This window comes from Hydra viridissima, unplaced genomic scaffold (assembly GCF_058129835.1).
Source record: "Hydra viridissima isolate aposymbiotic clone 2 unplaced genomic scaffold, HvirCarnegie_v1 scaffold_10, whole genome shotgun sequence".
Classification (NCBI taxonomy): Eukaryota; Metazoa; Cnidaria; class Hydrozoa; order Anthoathecata; family Hydridae; genus Hydra; species Hydra viridissima.
The window spans coordinates 10076532-10092033 of NW_028324309.1; the positions used below are offsets into that span (position 1 = coordinate 10076532).

The 15502-nt window shown below is 29.9% G+C and overlaps 1 protein-coding gene across 2 annotated transcripts; it reads right to left on the reverse strand.

The window, feature by feature from the left end:
- Positions 1-1625: 1625 nt before the first annotated feature.
- On the reverse strand, positions 1626-10179 carry LOC145181846 (nuclear pore complex protein Nup50-like). Of its 2 annotated transcripts, none has more exons than XM_090065561.1 (6): positions 9868-10179; positions 7803-7849; positions 4406-4469; positions 3511-4171; positions 2936-3062; positions 1626-1996 (listed from the first exon to the last, which is right to left on the reverse strand). In XM_090065561.1, exons 1-6 carry the CDS (start codon positions 9946-9948, stop codon positions 1639-1641), a joined length of 1338 nt encoding a protein of 445 aa, XP_089921687.1. In that variant the 5' UTR covers positions 9949-10179; the 3' UTR covers positions 1626-1638. The 2 variants fall into 2 exon arrangements, with proteins under 2 accessions (XP_089921687.1, XP_089921688.1); XM_090065562.1 differs by having other exon boundaries at positions 3511-4168; positions 9868-10032.
- Between the last annotated feature and the right edge of the window lie 5323 nt (positions 10180-15502).

Consider the following 15502-nt stretch of genomic DNA (forward strand, 5'->3'; position numbering starts at 1 on the left):
AATCAGTTTATAAAAAAAGATGGTGCCATGTTTTTGAAAGGTGTGTTATGCGCAGAAGCGTTTTCGGATTTCCTTTAATAATACCTGCAATGATTCTTTAAGGTAATAATACGTAATTTATTTCGTTCTACACTCATAAAAACGCAGATATTAACAGTGTCAACAATAAGACTGAAACAGTAAATTTCTTAAAAACAATAAATTTTGATGAATGTCTTTAAATTGATTTATTTGTCATAATTCATATTATGTTCATATAATTTCATGGTATATGTTATTCAGTTTTTTTTGGACTAAATCTCGTTTTAGTCAACTAAATTTAGTTAGACTAAAAAGTTAGTCGACTAATTTAAGTTACGCTAAAAAGTTAGTCGACTAATTTTAGTTAGGCTAAAACTAACCTTAACTCCCACCCTTAATGTAAACACTGTTAATTCTTCCTGCATAGGAACTTAAACTTATTCCTTCAAATTGAATGAATGGTAATTTTTTTTGCGTTTAACGGAAAAATCTATGTAAGTGGTTGAATAATACCTTTTGCGTAGTTGCTAAATAAAAGAAATGTAAATTACACTTTGGTGAACTTTTACAGCGCTCTGCAAGGTCATTAACTGTAACAGAAGTGGTCTGGAGTCTTTTACGGAAATATTTCCATCTGCTGTAGAGCGCTAAATCTGAATAGCTAATGCTACAGTTATCATATTTCTTCTTGAAATCTAATTTAATGCCTTTTTCTTTGATTTAAAACCCCAAAATCAAACTTTACAATTTAAAATTCAATAAGTTATTTCTTACATGTCAAATTTAAATTTACTATGATGATCAACAGGCTGCTGTGATCACAATTCATGTTGCCTTGCCAAACTTGAAAGTGACTGGTGTTTTTGCAATATCACAATTAAACCTATTTTTAAGATAAAGAGCGAATAACAAACATTGAATGTGATGCATTATTATTTCACATCGCTTAAAAACGTTGAGCCACACGATACATGGAATTTATTAACATCATTTTCTAGATATATAAAACTATAATTTTTATGTACAATTGCGATGTTTGCATAATCTTAGCAGATGAGACATATTCCTCTACTTTCATGTGGACATTAAAACTTCGAGCTTCAGAGAACCGATGAGTCGAACTATTTTTGATGTTTTCCCGCGGTTTTACAAGTTTTACAATAACACAAACTGATTGCTTAACTCAATATGAGTTTACTCAACTTTTAGTAAATTGAATGGAGGAATATTTTTTTTATAATGTACAAGCATTATAAAAAAATATTCCTCCGTTCAATTTACTTTAAAGTTATCTGATGAACCCATCAGAATCTTTTTTTTTGATGGAATATTTTCTTGGGAAATAATTTCCTAGAGGTTATTTTCCGGAGGGATTGTTTCCTGATATGGGCTATATATTAGAAAATAACGCTCCTAACAACCCACACACTATATCATATTAAAATACTGAAAATAAAATCCGATAACCTGTTAACTTTATTGATGCAGTTAAAATTAGAACATTTATTGCTTTTGCATCACTCAATCACATGGGGTTTTATTGACTTCCTACTGGGGGGTAAAATTCACCCAATTAAAAAAAACAAAAAAGGAGAAAAGGAAACTGAGAGAGTAAAATTATTCTTTCATTTTTGCAAGTAATTCGTCGGCTTCAGGAGCTCCGCTAACTCTAATTAAGTATGTACACGGCACACTGTTATCACCATCTCCTGCTTTCGTGTAAACCGGCGGATTAGGAATGGAAACAATCATGACGTTATTTTTCCCAGTACGTGACATAGGCATACCGCTATTTAAACTAACGTTTAGTAAAACTTTTCCTGTTGCATTTTCCATGCGAATAAGAAGTTGAGTTTTTGCCCCCTCAGAGGACCTTTTCAAGTAGAGCATTCCTTTGCCCAGCTCTTGCCACTGATTAGATTTTTTAAAAAAGAGTTTACATCGAAGCTGATGAAAAACGTTTTCTTCGACAATCCTAAAATGTAAATTAACGTAAAAATTTTTTTATGATTTCCTTTATTTATAAAAAAAAAAAAACAAACAAAACAAAAAACAACAAATATATATATATATATATATATATATATATATATATATATATATATATATATATATATATATATATATATATATATATATATATACCGCAATCTTTTATTTTCTTTAAAAATATGAAGTACGTTTAGCACTCGGGGATAAAATTTTCTTTAAAAACTATTTTCGAAAAATAAAAAAAACACGAGAACAGTCCCATGTTTCGTCAAGGGTAAGTGAACTTATGAGAAGCTCTAATGAAAACTGTGAAAAAAACAAAAACATTTTATTTAGGAAAAAAATTGATGTATATACAACAGTTAGAAAACGGATTCTGACTTTGAATTAGGTTTAGAAGACTGTAATGGTATAAGGGAGAATGAACTTAATCTATGAAAAAGTGCAAAAAAGTAACTCGCAACAATTTCGTAGACCCGATGTAAAAGAAATATCTTTATAAAAAAAAAACATCAAATACTAAATTTGCTGTTTTTAGTAGCATCTATTTTGTTTTAAAGAAACATTTTTCTCTACTTTTTATTTTGCTTCATCAAAAATTTTAAATATTTTAGTACGTTAGTTTAATGTAGGTTTTATTTTTTATCTTTATTTACTGTAAGAACTACTTTTATTTTTTATAAGAACTATTTTTATTTCCTTAAAGAACTATTTTTATTTTTTGTAAGAACTATTTTTGGACTAAAAAGTTAGGTCAATATTTAGATTGGTTCTCATTTTATAGCACTTTGAATAAATTATAGGCAAAAAAATCCTAATATGAATATTTTTTTTGTTTTTGACAGCACAGTACACACTTACTATTTCTTATTTATGGGGTGAATAGTTAAAAGAAAAAGACAAAAGAGAAACAACCGCTTACGTCTTTATTTCAGGTTCTGGTAAAACTTCACTTTCATCATCATTATCGTTTTTGTTTGATTCAACTGTCTCAGTAGACTTTGCAGGGAAAGGTGTTGAGCTGAAAAAGTTGCTGCTAAATTTTGGAACTAAAATAAAACAAAAACTGATGTCATTTATTTGTGTTTAGCTCTAATTATTAAATTAAACAACTTTTAATGTCTTCTAAAAAAGTTCAAGCGGTTTATAGAATAAGTTTGATATCAAACTCTTTAATTTTTTTACTGTTGTAATAATTTGAGATAATACTGTACATAAAACTATTCACAAATCTCATGCTTGGTATTTAGATTTTTAATGCGCCTGGGGAAACACATATTTTTAAGAGTTACATTGCGATATACAAATTTTAAGCAAAAAAACTAAATAACAACCTCAGTTAGCCTACTTTTTTTCTAGCTCAATTGGCTAGTTTTTGTTTTGTGTTAGAAAAACTACACAAAACACATTTCATGTTGCCCCAACACATCTGATATATCACTTATTTGTAATTTGTTAGCTTTGCTATTAAAAAGTAAAGACAATATAAACAATTACCAGAAAAGGTGCCTTCTTTTTGAATCGGAGTTGATGATATAATATTCTCTTTAGATGTAGCCATCAATCCTGATGACACATGACAATTTTCTGGTGTTTTAAGTACACTGGTTTTTGATTCTGTGTCAACAGACAGTGTTTTTTGAATTGATTTGGATTCTCTGTGCTTTTCATCAAGTTCCTTTAAATGCTTTGAGTAATCATTAAATACAGGTGTCAAATCAATACATGGGTTATTATCAACATGACGTTTGATCCAGGAAAGAACAGAAACATTTAAAGTACATAAATGTTGTAAATAAGTATCATTATCATTAATTTCACTATCAATCGGCTTTGTGTCAACAGATGCTAAATCTTTTTTCTCACTTGAAACTAAGGATTGATTAGGAATAGATGACTGAGTATCATTGGTACTCCTGCTAGCAAAAAAGTTCTTCTTATCTGCATCTGTTTTTGACCAAAAACTGCTCAGTTCAGTTTTTGCTTCTGAATTAACCTTTACCTCAGGTTTTAGAGAGGCATTTATTGAATCGCTTGAGGAAGTTTGAAAAATAGCAGAACTAGAAGTCAATTTACTCTCTGATTTTGAGTTGTTTGCAAAGCCAGACAGAGATTGAGATGAACCAAAACCAGAAAATGCTGCAAATGGATTCTTCTGCTGAAAATGGATATGGAATAATTCATCATAAACATTTGTTAACTTGTACTATGTAAGTAAAAGCTAAAATATTGTTTATTAGCTTATTGTTTTATTTTATTGTTTTTTTAATTTTATTTTATTTTATTGATTGTTTATCATTAAAATATTGTTTAAAAGCTAAAATATTCTTTATACAAAATAGCTTTTTTGAACGAGACCAAAAAGATTTTCCTTCAATTAATAAATACTCACTTTACTTTCTTCACTCACATCAGTATCTCCTACTCTTCCTGTTCTACGGTGTGCTTTCTTAAAACTAAATGCAACAAATTATTTTTTAAAGTTCACTTTCCTATTTGAGAAAAGAAAAAAAAAAAAAAAACTCTTTTGCATTAAAACTATATTTTACCATTTACTTAATTTATATATATCTCTATATATCTTTTTGTTCTTTTTTATTACAACAAAACTACTATTAAACTTATTGCATATATGATTGATATACCTACATTTTTTTTTTATTTATTAAACTCAACATTAAAAACAATTCCTGATCTTAAAAAATAACACAAAAGTGAAAATGAACACAATAAAAATAAACTTTTTCATAAAAAAATATATTTCAAAATTCTGTATCAGAATAGTGCATATTACAATAGAAAGGTCACAACATAGAGGTCGTATGTGTCAAATCATTATTGAGCATAACCAATAATGCATAACAAAATTATATATAATTTTAACATTATTACTTTTATATACACATTTTACGAAATTGTAAAGTAACAAAATTTAGTTACACAATGTTTGTTTAGACTGAAAGTGTTGCATCTACAAATGTCAATAAAAAGCTTAACCTGAACAAAATTTAAAAGCAAGCATCTTATTCCAAAAGTAGTTAAAAATATTACTTCTATAGTAATGTGCAATACCACAAAGACGATCAAGAATTTCACTGTTAATAAAACTTTATTAAGCACAATAAAGTTTATTGAAAAACCACTTCTTAGGTGGCCATGCAAAAAATCCAGCAATCTAAATCATAAGAATACATCTAATTTGCTCATAATGCACAACATCGATAACTGCCTAAAATGTCAGGTGTTAACAACCAATACGCTTTAAAACGTGCAATGCCAAAATTTGACAGAATTGATGGTACAGAGAAAACTGCTATTTATGCAATTATAAAGATTTTATGTTGTTTGTGGAAAGAGAGCACCTCATCTGATGTAGGTACCTCACAAAGTAATCAACAACTAGTGATGCTTCAAGTGGAATGAAAGCCATTAAATCATCAAAAGCTTCCTCAATATCAACAAGGAATACCAAAGCCAACACATTAATTTGTTTAATATTTAGCCAACAGTTGGATTATGAATGGCTTTTTTACTAGTTGTGTGTAAGTGTGTGAATAATGTAAATCTGCATAAGAATCAGTGGCATTAACATGAAAGTATTGTCTGAAAACTATGACCAATAAACAAATCATCTTTTCCAAGTTAGCCACAGTGCTGAACACTAACATCCTTTTGCTTGTTAATTCAGGATTATTCTTTAAAAAACCCCATTTACAAATAAACATATTATTATTAGCAACTTACAATATTAGTACAACTTGGTTTAACCGACAAATAATTCCTTACTATACATTTGATAGTATATATATGCTGTATAAAAAAGTTGTCTTGTTTTTAATATACTCATGCTATATAACAAAGTCAAGTCTTTTTTGACCTTAAATAACTTTCATCGTTTGGATTAAGAAAGTTATTAGAGTTGTACTCAGTCAGTGAACAAACATATACAGTAACAGTACACCTGTTTTATATGCTATTCTGATACTATAATGATTGTGCATTATTATGACCATTCTTATGAGACATGCACTTTTTTGAGTCTCAATTTCCCTAAACAAATATAATTGCAGTCAAGCAGGGTCAGCAAAAACCAAACCCACACAGGTTTTTGCAAGGAAAAAAAAAAAAGAAATTTGGCATAACAGAAAACTGATACTGGGTAATATATTATAGTGAATTAAATGAAACATATTCTGAGTGCAAAATAGACCATTACATCATGTCACTAACTGACAAATATAAGCTTGAAGTATACAGAAGATTAACATGATTTCTTTTTAAAAAATAATCTTTTTTACAGTTTAGTAGGCGACTAATTATCTAAACAAAACAGTACAAGAAATACAAATCCTTTTAATAGACTACTAGCACTGTACACTCTGTACATCAATAAATAGACAGAATATTTGCCCCTAGGTCTATTTAATAAAAAGGCGAAGAAACCTACGCTACAGAAAAATCTCATTTTGTCTTATTCAAAATGAGAAATTAGTTCCATATGTGCTGTATAATCAAAGTATCATATTACAAATTTAATCTTTTTTTAGTGTGGTACCATTAAAAAACTTAGTTAAATTTGTTACTACTTTTAATGTGATGCTGCTCTTAATGCCTAAAAGATAAATATAATGTGCGGTAATTTAACAATTTACTACATCAATTAAAAAATTGAAATAGAGATTGCAGTTTATTGTAGGCTAGGCCATATTATATGCTATAAACTAAAGTTTTTTTTGTTTATCTATTAGTTAACTTAAGAAAAACATTAGAAGTCATGAAGAAGAGCCAGAGTAATGGCTATATGAAACTTATCTAGAATTTATGATTGGCTACAATGCATTTAAACTAAATGATCCAACATACTTTCCTTCATATTTATTCAAGGATAATATAATTATTACTACAACTGTATCAAACTGATGGAAAACAGTAGAAATAAAAGAGACAAAGGCCTTGAGATTGCCAGCTGATTTTCCAAGGTTTATGTTCCAGCTTCAAAGTTGCTGCTAAAAACAAATTGTAGCTTGAGTTTGTTAGTTACCATTATGCACACTTTTTCTTGTTTCATTATAAATTTTAATCAAAAGCTGTGTGTTTACTTAAACTAAAATTCATTTAGAATGATTTGCAATATTAAAAAAACAGAAAATCTAAGCAAAAATATTTTAGGTTTTTGAAAACAAGTCCTGCAGCCTAGATTTTAGTTTTTTGATTTTAGAACAAAACATAACATATAGGTGAAAAATAACAGGGTTAATTGGGATATTTAAGCATACCAGGAAATAACAACCTTTTTTAGTCAAATAGATTAATTTAAGAACTTTAGAATAGATTCTTAAAGATTCTAGCCAATAATGCTTCAGCACCTTGTGACTTATAGTAACTGTAGGGGATCTTACTAAAGCTGAATGCATTTCTTCACTCTAGATTTCGTCTAAACCCAAACCAGTTGTATCAGATACTAATGGTTTACCACTTTTGGCACCATGAAAAACCACTTGCAAAAAATCATCAGTCTGCCAGTTATTTTTGTGGCTGCCAAATGCACTGAACAACCAATATAAAAGCTTTTTGAATACTAGAACTTTGTCTTTTTGGAATATTAGAACAACCAATATAAAAGCTGCATACAGTTATTACTGTTGAAAAAAAAAAGTGTATTTATACAAATGTGATATTGGACATACAAGGATGCAGCTGTTGATTTGTTTATTTGTACTGCTTCAAAGTATAAACTTTAAACAGAACAATTTTTTAGATTATAAAAGATAACACAAAGAAGCACTTACTTTCGATTAACCAAGACAGCATCATCTGCAACTTTAAATGATCCAGCCTTTTTGAAAAAAAGTAAGAAAAATTTTCAGAGCTCATTCTTGAGTATCATTATGTGTAATTCTTTACTTTGATTACTAAAAAAAATACAATCAAAAAAATTTTTTTTCTATAATTGTTAGTAAAGCACTTTAAAAAAAAAAAAAAAAAAAAAAAAAAAAATTTGAATCATGGAAGTCTTGAACTCCTTCCTGATCCAGACTTGATATGTCCTAGTTACTTTTTTATCATTTTAGATACAAATGTTTTCATGGAGCAAGAATTTCTTTCATTTTGGCTCTACAGAAATTATTTTAGTCAACTTTGCTCAAAATATCTTGAGATATTACTTTTTTGAAATTTATTAGCAACAAGCTATGATAAGTCTTCAGAATCAGAACTACCAAAAATCCAATCATCCGTTAGACGAATGAGCAGGGACCACAATATGTCTGAAACATCAGTCTGAAGGGTTAAAGACAATCTTGGTTTTAGGTCTTAAACTTAAACTTTAAGATTTCTTCAGATCACCTTAAGAATCTTAAACTAAAGTGTGCAGAGATTCTATAAATCTTGATGAAAAATACACCCATTTGTTATAATTAGTTGAGAAGTACTTCACAGACATGGTTGACTGTAACATTTGATTGACTGACTTCAGGTTATACTTCTCCCAACCTCTGATATTTGTTTTTAAGTATACTTCTATACACTAGTAAACATGATTTATGTTGTTAGACAAATATGAATCTAAGTGCTAGAAAAACATTTTTTGAATATTAAAATGTTAAAAAAAATCATCAAATGAAAATCTTGAAATTCTTCATAAAAAGCTGTGAGAAAAGGAAAAATCTTTATTACTCTTTATTTTTTCAATATGACACCAGAATGTCAACTATTTACATATACTATTTATCTGGTAAACAAGGATATTAGATCAAAATTTTTATCAACCATTATACCCTCAGTCTACCAAAATATTTAAGGGTTCATTTGGCTAAACTTCAACTATTTTTGATGTCTGCTCAGGAAAGGCAAAATAATAAAGCTTTCTAGGTATTGGAAAATATATCTAAAGTACATTCACTATTTCCATTCACTTTATAATATTTTTAGTAGATATAAAACTTTACAATGACTATTACTTTAAAAATCAATAAATATCTTTAATCTAAGACTATTAAACCTTTTGCTGTGCAATATGTTTCGAGATTTTGTGCTTGCTGTGCAAACGATTTTCAGTGGTTGCAAAGTTAGATGCAGCAAGTTTTTTCATATAGAACAGTTAACAATTTTTTAAATAATAACCATAAATAAATGATATATTAAGAAACTATGTGTAGATACATATTTTTTTTTATGAGTATATATGTGTTGCACAGCAAAATCCATCTTTATTAAAGATGCTTTTGCTGGACTGCAAAGATATTTCAAAACTCTCTGTGACCATTAACTTTTAATCTAAAGACCAAAACAAACAGACTTGCCAGACCTAGATTAACACTATAAGCATGCATTTTGGACAAAGTTTGTGACCATTAACATCCTTACATTGATGCCCTCAAGACTGCTATTTTAAAACAGTGATCTGGCACACCTGAGTCCTACATTCAGACTCATCACAAACTTGAAATTGGCTACATTTTCTAAAGGGTTAAAAACATATCCAAATCTTTGATTTCACTTTTAAATCACTTTAAGTGCTATTTCTAAAATAAAGAAAGACTGTAAAACATTCTGAATATTTTTAAGACATAATGATTACAGCTCACTACTTGTAAAATATGATACTTAAATTTTAAAAACTGAAAGAACTAGTTTATAGTATAAGATCTATCATATTTTATAGCATAGTATATTTTTTGATTAACTATATTAAGTTAGTTTTGTAGCACATTCATTTAATTTAGGGGAAATTTTGCTGGTGCTCTATCAAATAGATATCACTGGTTGTGTTATATTAATCTTTGCAGAAGTGTTTATAATTGTAATTTCAAATGAATTTTAAAAAAAATCTAATACTAAGTTTTTTAAAAAAACCTCTTCGCAATTATCCTCTGCGTCCCAGTTTCGATCAGTCAAATAATTGTCAGCTCCTCGTTTTTTAGTTGCAAATGTCATTTCAAAGTGTTTATTTGACCAGCCTTTTTAATTTTGTATAATACCGCATGTATTTTATACTAACGCACAGTGAGTCAAAATTCGAAAAAACTGGCAAAAAACCCCCCAAAAGAAACAATTACTAGGAACTTATAAATTGAGTTATAACTAATAACACCAGAAGACCAGAGCTAATTGCTTTTTTGGTTAACTTTTTAGGATTCACCAGTTTTTGCACCTTTTCCTGAGACTATTTCTTTTTTTTTTTTTATTGCGAAACTCGCGCACAAAATGCTCGCTTTAGTGTCACTCTTTTAAGGCTGATACGGGTATAAACAACTCAAAATTTAATTTGAAACTATAAACAATTTTTTTGATACTACATTTTTATTTTAGATAGTCATTCCTTAGATCAGTGTGCTATGGATTATTTTCTTACTGAACTGTATAATTTTTGCCTTGTTGCAATCTTCGAACTGAAGGCTTGAGACTACTGAAAAGAATTTCCCTATATAAAGCATCTATTTTTGAATCTATTAAAGTTTACCAATTTTCTTCCAGGTGATTGAGCCCTAAAGAATTTTACTGCTAAACTTTACTATGGCTTTCATACAGCTCATTTTATATGCTTTTTCAAAAGTTTACACCCATGTTTCTATATTTTTTTGCAAGTCCAATTGACGCCTCATATGGCGTTTTGATAGATAGGGCTTCTTACATACGTGTCAATGAAAACTAGCTTTCCACGGTTATCATGGATCATGGTAATGCCAACCTATCTGACCCAAGAACGCCACTTATGCGGGGTGCACACACCAAGGTACTCTGTGATGCAAATTTTGAAATCTTTTAATTTTGTCCGCGGAAAGTGATTTAATTTGAATGTTCATTTTGAGTGAAATTTTGACTTCATAGTGCACCAATAAAAACACCTGTAGAATGAGAAACCCTCTACAAAAATTGTATCAAGTGTAGCCAATATCCACACCTAACTCTCGATAACATTTCAGTCGGATTGGTTAACTGGTTAAGGATTTATGGCAGTTTTAGTTTAAATTTTGTTCGTTTTTCGCTACTTATACCTCAAAATATTACCTATTACTGTGATATTAGCTCACTACTTTCAAAATAATGGCTACATGAGTGTTATACTATGTAACACCAACAATATTTATTATAATTGTTTTATTGCCACGTGTACCGTTTTCAATTTATAGACCAAAATATTGATTTGCTATTTAAAGGGTGGTTTTACTTATGCATAGAGTGAAAATCTCAGCGTTTCCTAAGGTATAAAGGGTGGTTTTACTTATGCATAGCGTGAAAATCTCAGCGTTTCCTAAGGTACAAACAGCTGCCAAAATGCAAAAAAATCCTGAGAAAAAAGTACAAAACCTGGTCAAAAGACAACCAGTTGGTAAAACAAAAAAAAAAATACATCTCTGGTAACAAATTTTTTTGACTCTTGAAACCTTAAATACATATAATTTCAAAATTAAGTGGAAAAATAACTATTTAAACCCTTTTTTTTTTACATAATATTGTCATTAAACAACATCTGATTACAATTTAAGACATTTTTTTTTGATTTTCTCCACAAAAAATTCATTAATAAATAGCTCATTACACTCTTTTAGTACAAATACTCTACAATACCATTTTTAATATCAAAATTCATAATTTTTAAATTACCGGCATTTAATGATTAAGTTGGTTCATTAAAAACTGTTAGCTATGATTTTCTGCTCCTCATCTCTAATAACTTAAATTATGGTAGCAGTTCTTTAAAGATGCTTATTTTTCAGATCAGATATGCAGCACAGCAATCTCTTTGTACTCTGGATAATTATTGTTTTGGTTATACCTTGACCAATGTTGATAAAAATCTTGATGAGCAGTTTCGACAGTTTGTTCACTATAGGGCGCCAGGGGGATCCTTTGAGACTGATGAAATCCTTGATGTGGTAAAAGATAGTGTGAATTTTAGGTGTTACGCTTGCACCAGTTATCATTAAGTAACAGGTTTTGAAATTTTCAATTCTTTCAGTGAAGTCCGGCTCTAGGATGAATCCAAAGCCTTTTGATAACTAAATTGAGACTTTTGAATACTTCAATTATATAAAAGATGTTGGGAACGAAGTTTTTATCAGCAAGTTGCTACAGCTCATCCACATTTTCAACCCTTTTACGGCTGGCGTCTCTAATAGGAGATAGCTGTTTGGTAGGATCTTTTTATTAGTAAAACCGGATTAAAGTAATCATATTTGATATTATCTTAAAGGGTTAAGAATGAAGTTTGCTGGATAGTTAGCGGCTGAGATCTGGTTTTTTCTAAAAATTATGTCTAAGAAATGTATTTAATATATATTAGTTTCAATAAAATTCACTCGCCGACGGTGAAAGGGTTAAGAAGCTTTCTGCATTCGTTTCCGTCGAACTGGCCCCCATGATATGGGCTCAGTTAAATGTGGCGACTTAACAACTTCTATCCTAACAGTTTTAAGAATCTTGAAAAGATTATTGACAATTCCTAAGAAGAGATGCAATTCCATCGGTGGGATGATTTCCAAAATTAGAACATTGATAGGCCCGCTGATGATTGGCTTTCGAATGTCATTGCCGAACAGCTTTGGATTAGCAACTACCCCGCCAGATTGTTGAAAAGACTCAAAGCTAGATTTGATTGAGCCCAGTGTTTGCAAGTTTCCAGATTTGGCAAGAAACTTGGATTACATGTCACACCATATGCAAGGGTGTATACTTTAATGGGTTTGAAGACCACAAATTATATTTTCAACTTTCATATCAAGAGCCAAAACTAGTTTAAGTTCATTTGCATTAATCAGTGACCAGATTTGTTCCTTATTGGAGTGAGTCTTTGCCAGTTCTTTGAGTGAGAGGCTGTTTTTGTGGCGGTGAGCTGGTTTCATCTCTTAACGCAGTATCAACAATGCTTAGACAAAGCTTGAAAAAATCATTGCCACCATTAATTCAGAATCTCCTTTTCCGTCGATGATTTTTAAGTCACTGCAGGTGAAGAAATCATTTAAGTGTTGACCTGCTCTTAGGAAATTTATGTCAAAATTTGGCTCTACTATCTTGCAATTTAATGTTTGGTTTACAGTTCTGACCAGTTTTTTTTTTAATTCGTTATTTGAAAGGCCCGTATTCAATTGTACATTTACAAGAGCTAGAGTGATCACCTTTGGGCTGGGTACTACTCTGACCTGAAACCAAATCATGCATATTTTATGTTTGCTAAAGATTGAAGGTTTTTCCTGTACTGTTTTTTTTCCCCTTATTTGAAAATTATTGGTAGGGCAAACTTTATCCTAAAGGGCTGAGACATTTGCTGCAACGTACACTTGTTTCTTTCTAAATGATGGTTTGCTCTTCAAGAGGATATTTTTCTTGCAGCTTTAAAAGACCAATTTGGCGGATTAGGCAATAAAGTATCGTGTCTCTCGTTTCAAGTCTCATTTGTGTTGATTAAAAACAAACAAAGGGGAGAGTGCAACTTCTTTCCCCTCTTGTTTTCTGCCCAAAGTAGTTCAGCACAATTCTCCGAGCCCTTCTGGTACCCGAAAATCACTGATATTGATCTTGGTCTTGTACAGTTGGTATATTCAATCTGCTAGGAAAGTAGTAAGCTGTCTTTACATTTTTTCAGACACAACAAGCTCACAAACTTTAAATTTTCATCATGAATCTTTGTTTGATTTGGTATTTTGTTATTTCACTAAATCTAACTTCATTAAATCAAACTCTGCCTTTTACAAAATTTAACCTAAATTTATATTGGATGACAATCCAGTTAACATTCTCACATTTATTAGCATACTTATAATTATTTAAATCAAAGATACTTGTCTCACATAATGACAATTTAAATGAGATCTTATTTGAAGACACTTTATAGGATTTTTAATGCTCTTTAAAGGACTATTCTCTCTTCACAAATTATTGCTTTTTTAGGAACTTTTTTGATAGAGATTTTCTCTTTTTGTGCCTCTGCAATTATTTTTATAAAATATTTGCAAATTTTGTTTCAAATAACCCTGATCTCTAAAGATTGATTTTCCTCGGACTAGTCCTCCGAACTTTTTAACGGTTATCTTAGTTATCTGAATTTTTTAAGTCAATTATCTTCGTCAATATAAAAAAATTTGGTTATCTCACAATTTTTCTGTTTTAAGAAAAATTAAATTTTTTTGTTTTCTATATAGGTATCCTTAGAAAAGCTTTTCAATCATTTTTATGATTTTTTTGCTTTTTGGCAGTTGTTTATACCTTAGGAATCGCTGAGATTTTCACGCTATGCATAAGTAAAACCACCCTTTATACCTTAGGAAACGCTGAGATTTTCACGCTATGCATAAGTAAAACCACCCTTTAAATAGCAAATCAATATTTTGGTCTATAAATTGAAAACGGTACACGTGGCAATAAAACAATTATAATAAATATTGTTGGTGTTACATAGTATAACACTCATGTAGCCATTATTTTGAAAGTAGTGAGCTAATATCACAGTAATAGGTAATATTTTGAGGTATAAGTAGCGAAAAACGAACAAAATTTAAACTAAAACTGCCATAAATCCTTAACCAGTTAACCAATCCGACTGAAATGTTATCGAGAGTTAGGTGTGGATATTGGCTACACTTGATACAATTTTTGTAGAGGGTTTCTCATTCTACAGGTGTTTTTATTGGTGCACTATGAAGTCAAAATTTCACTCAAAATGAACATTCAAATTAAATCACTTTCCGCGGACAAAATTAAAAGATTTCAAAATTTGCATCACAGAGTACCTTGGTGTGTGCACCCCGCATAAGTGGCGTTCTTGGGTCAGATAGGTTGGCATTAGCATGATGATCGTGTTTCCTGATTCTGTTATAAACTTTTTCGGGAGTGAACTTGATGTCGTGCTCATTTTTCACCTTTTCCAATAAATTTCTTGCAGACTGGAATCGATACTGTGAGTTAGGTATTCCGGTCTCTTTTTCAATCTCACGATACGTTTTACCTTGCTTTACTAGATCCACAACTAAATTACGCTTAAGTTTTTATATCTTTGAGTTTTTGTAGCGGCGCAGAAATGAAAGTTAAAATTAGTCAGCGACATTTTAATTTGAAATCAAGCCAAACTTCACATATGCTGAAGCATAATTTAAAGAAAAATATATAAAAAAGGAAGAGCATCTACAGTGCAACAAATTTTTTATAACTGCTGATTGCAAGCAAAACGCAATATGCCATAATCTATTCCAGAAGATTATTAATCAACACTCATCTGAATCATTTAGTTATCCTCTATTTCAAAGGATCAATAAAAATAAAGAATCAATTTTTAAAGGATCTAAAATGAAAACTCTTACTTTTACATAAAACTACAAATCCCCTTAAGAAAAGATTATCATATTAAGTAACCCTCTGCCTCATTTCAATTGAACTTCAATTAATGATAAGAATTTCGAGACTTCGTTCCCTCTTGCACAACACTTACTCGTTTTGATAGCATTTTTTGAAGAATAATGAATAAATTTGTGCATAGATACAAATAATGGACAAC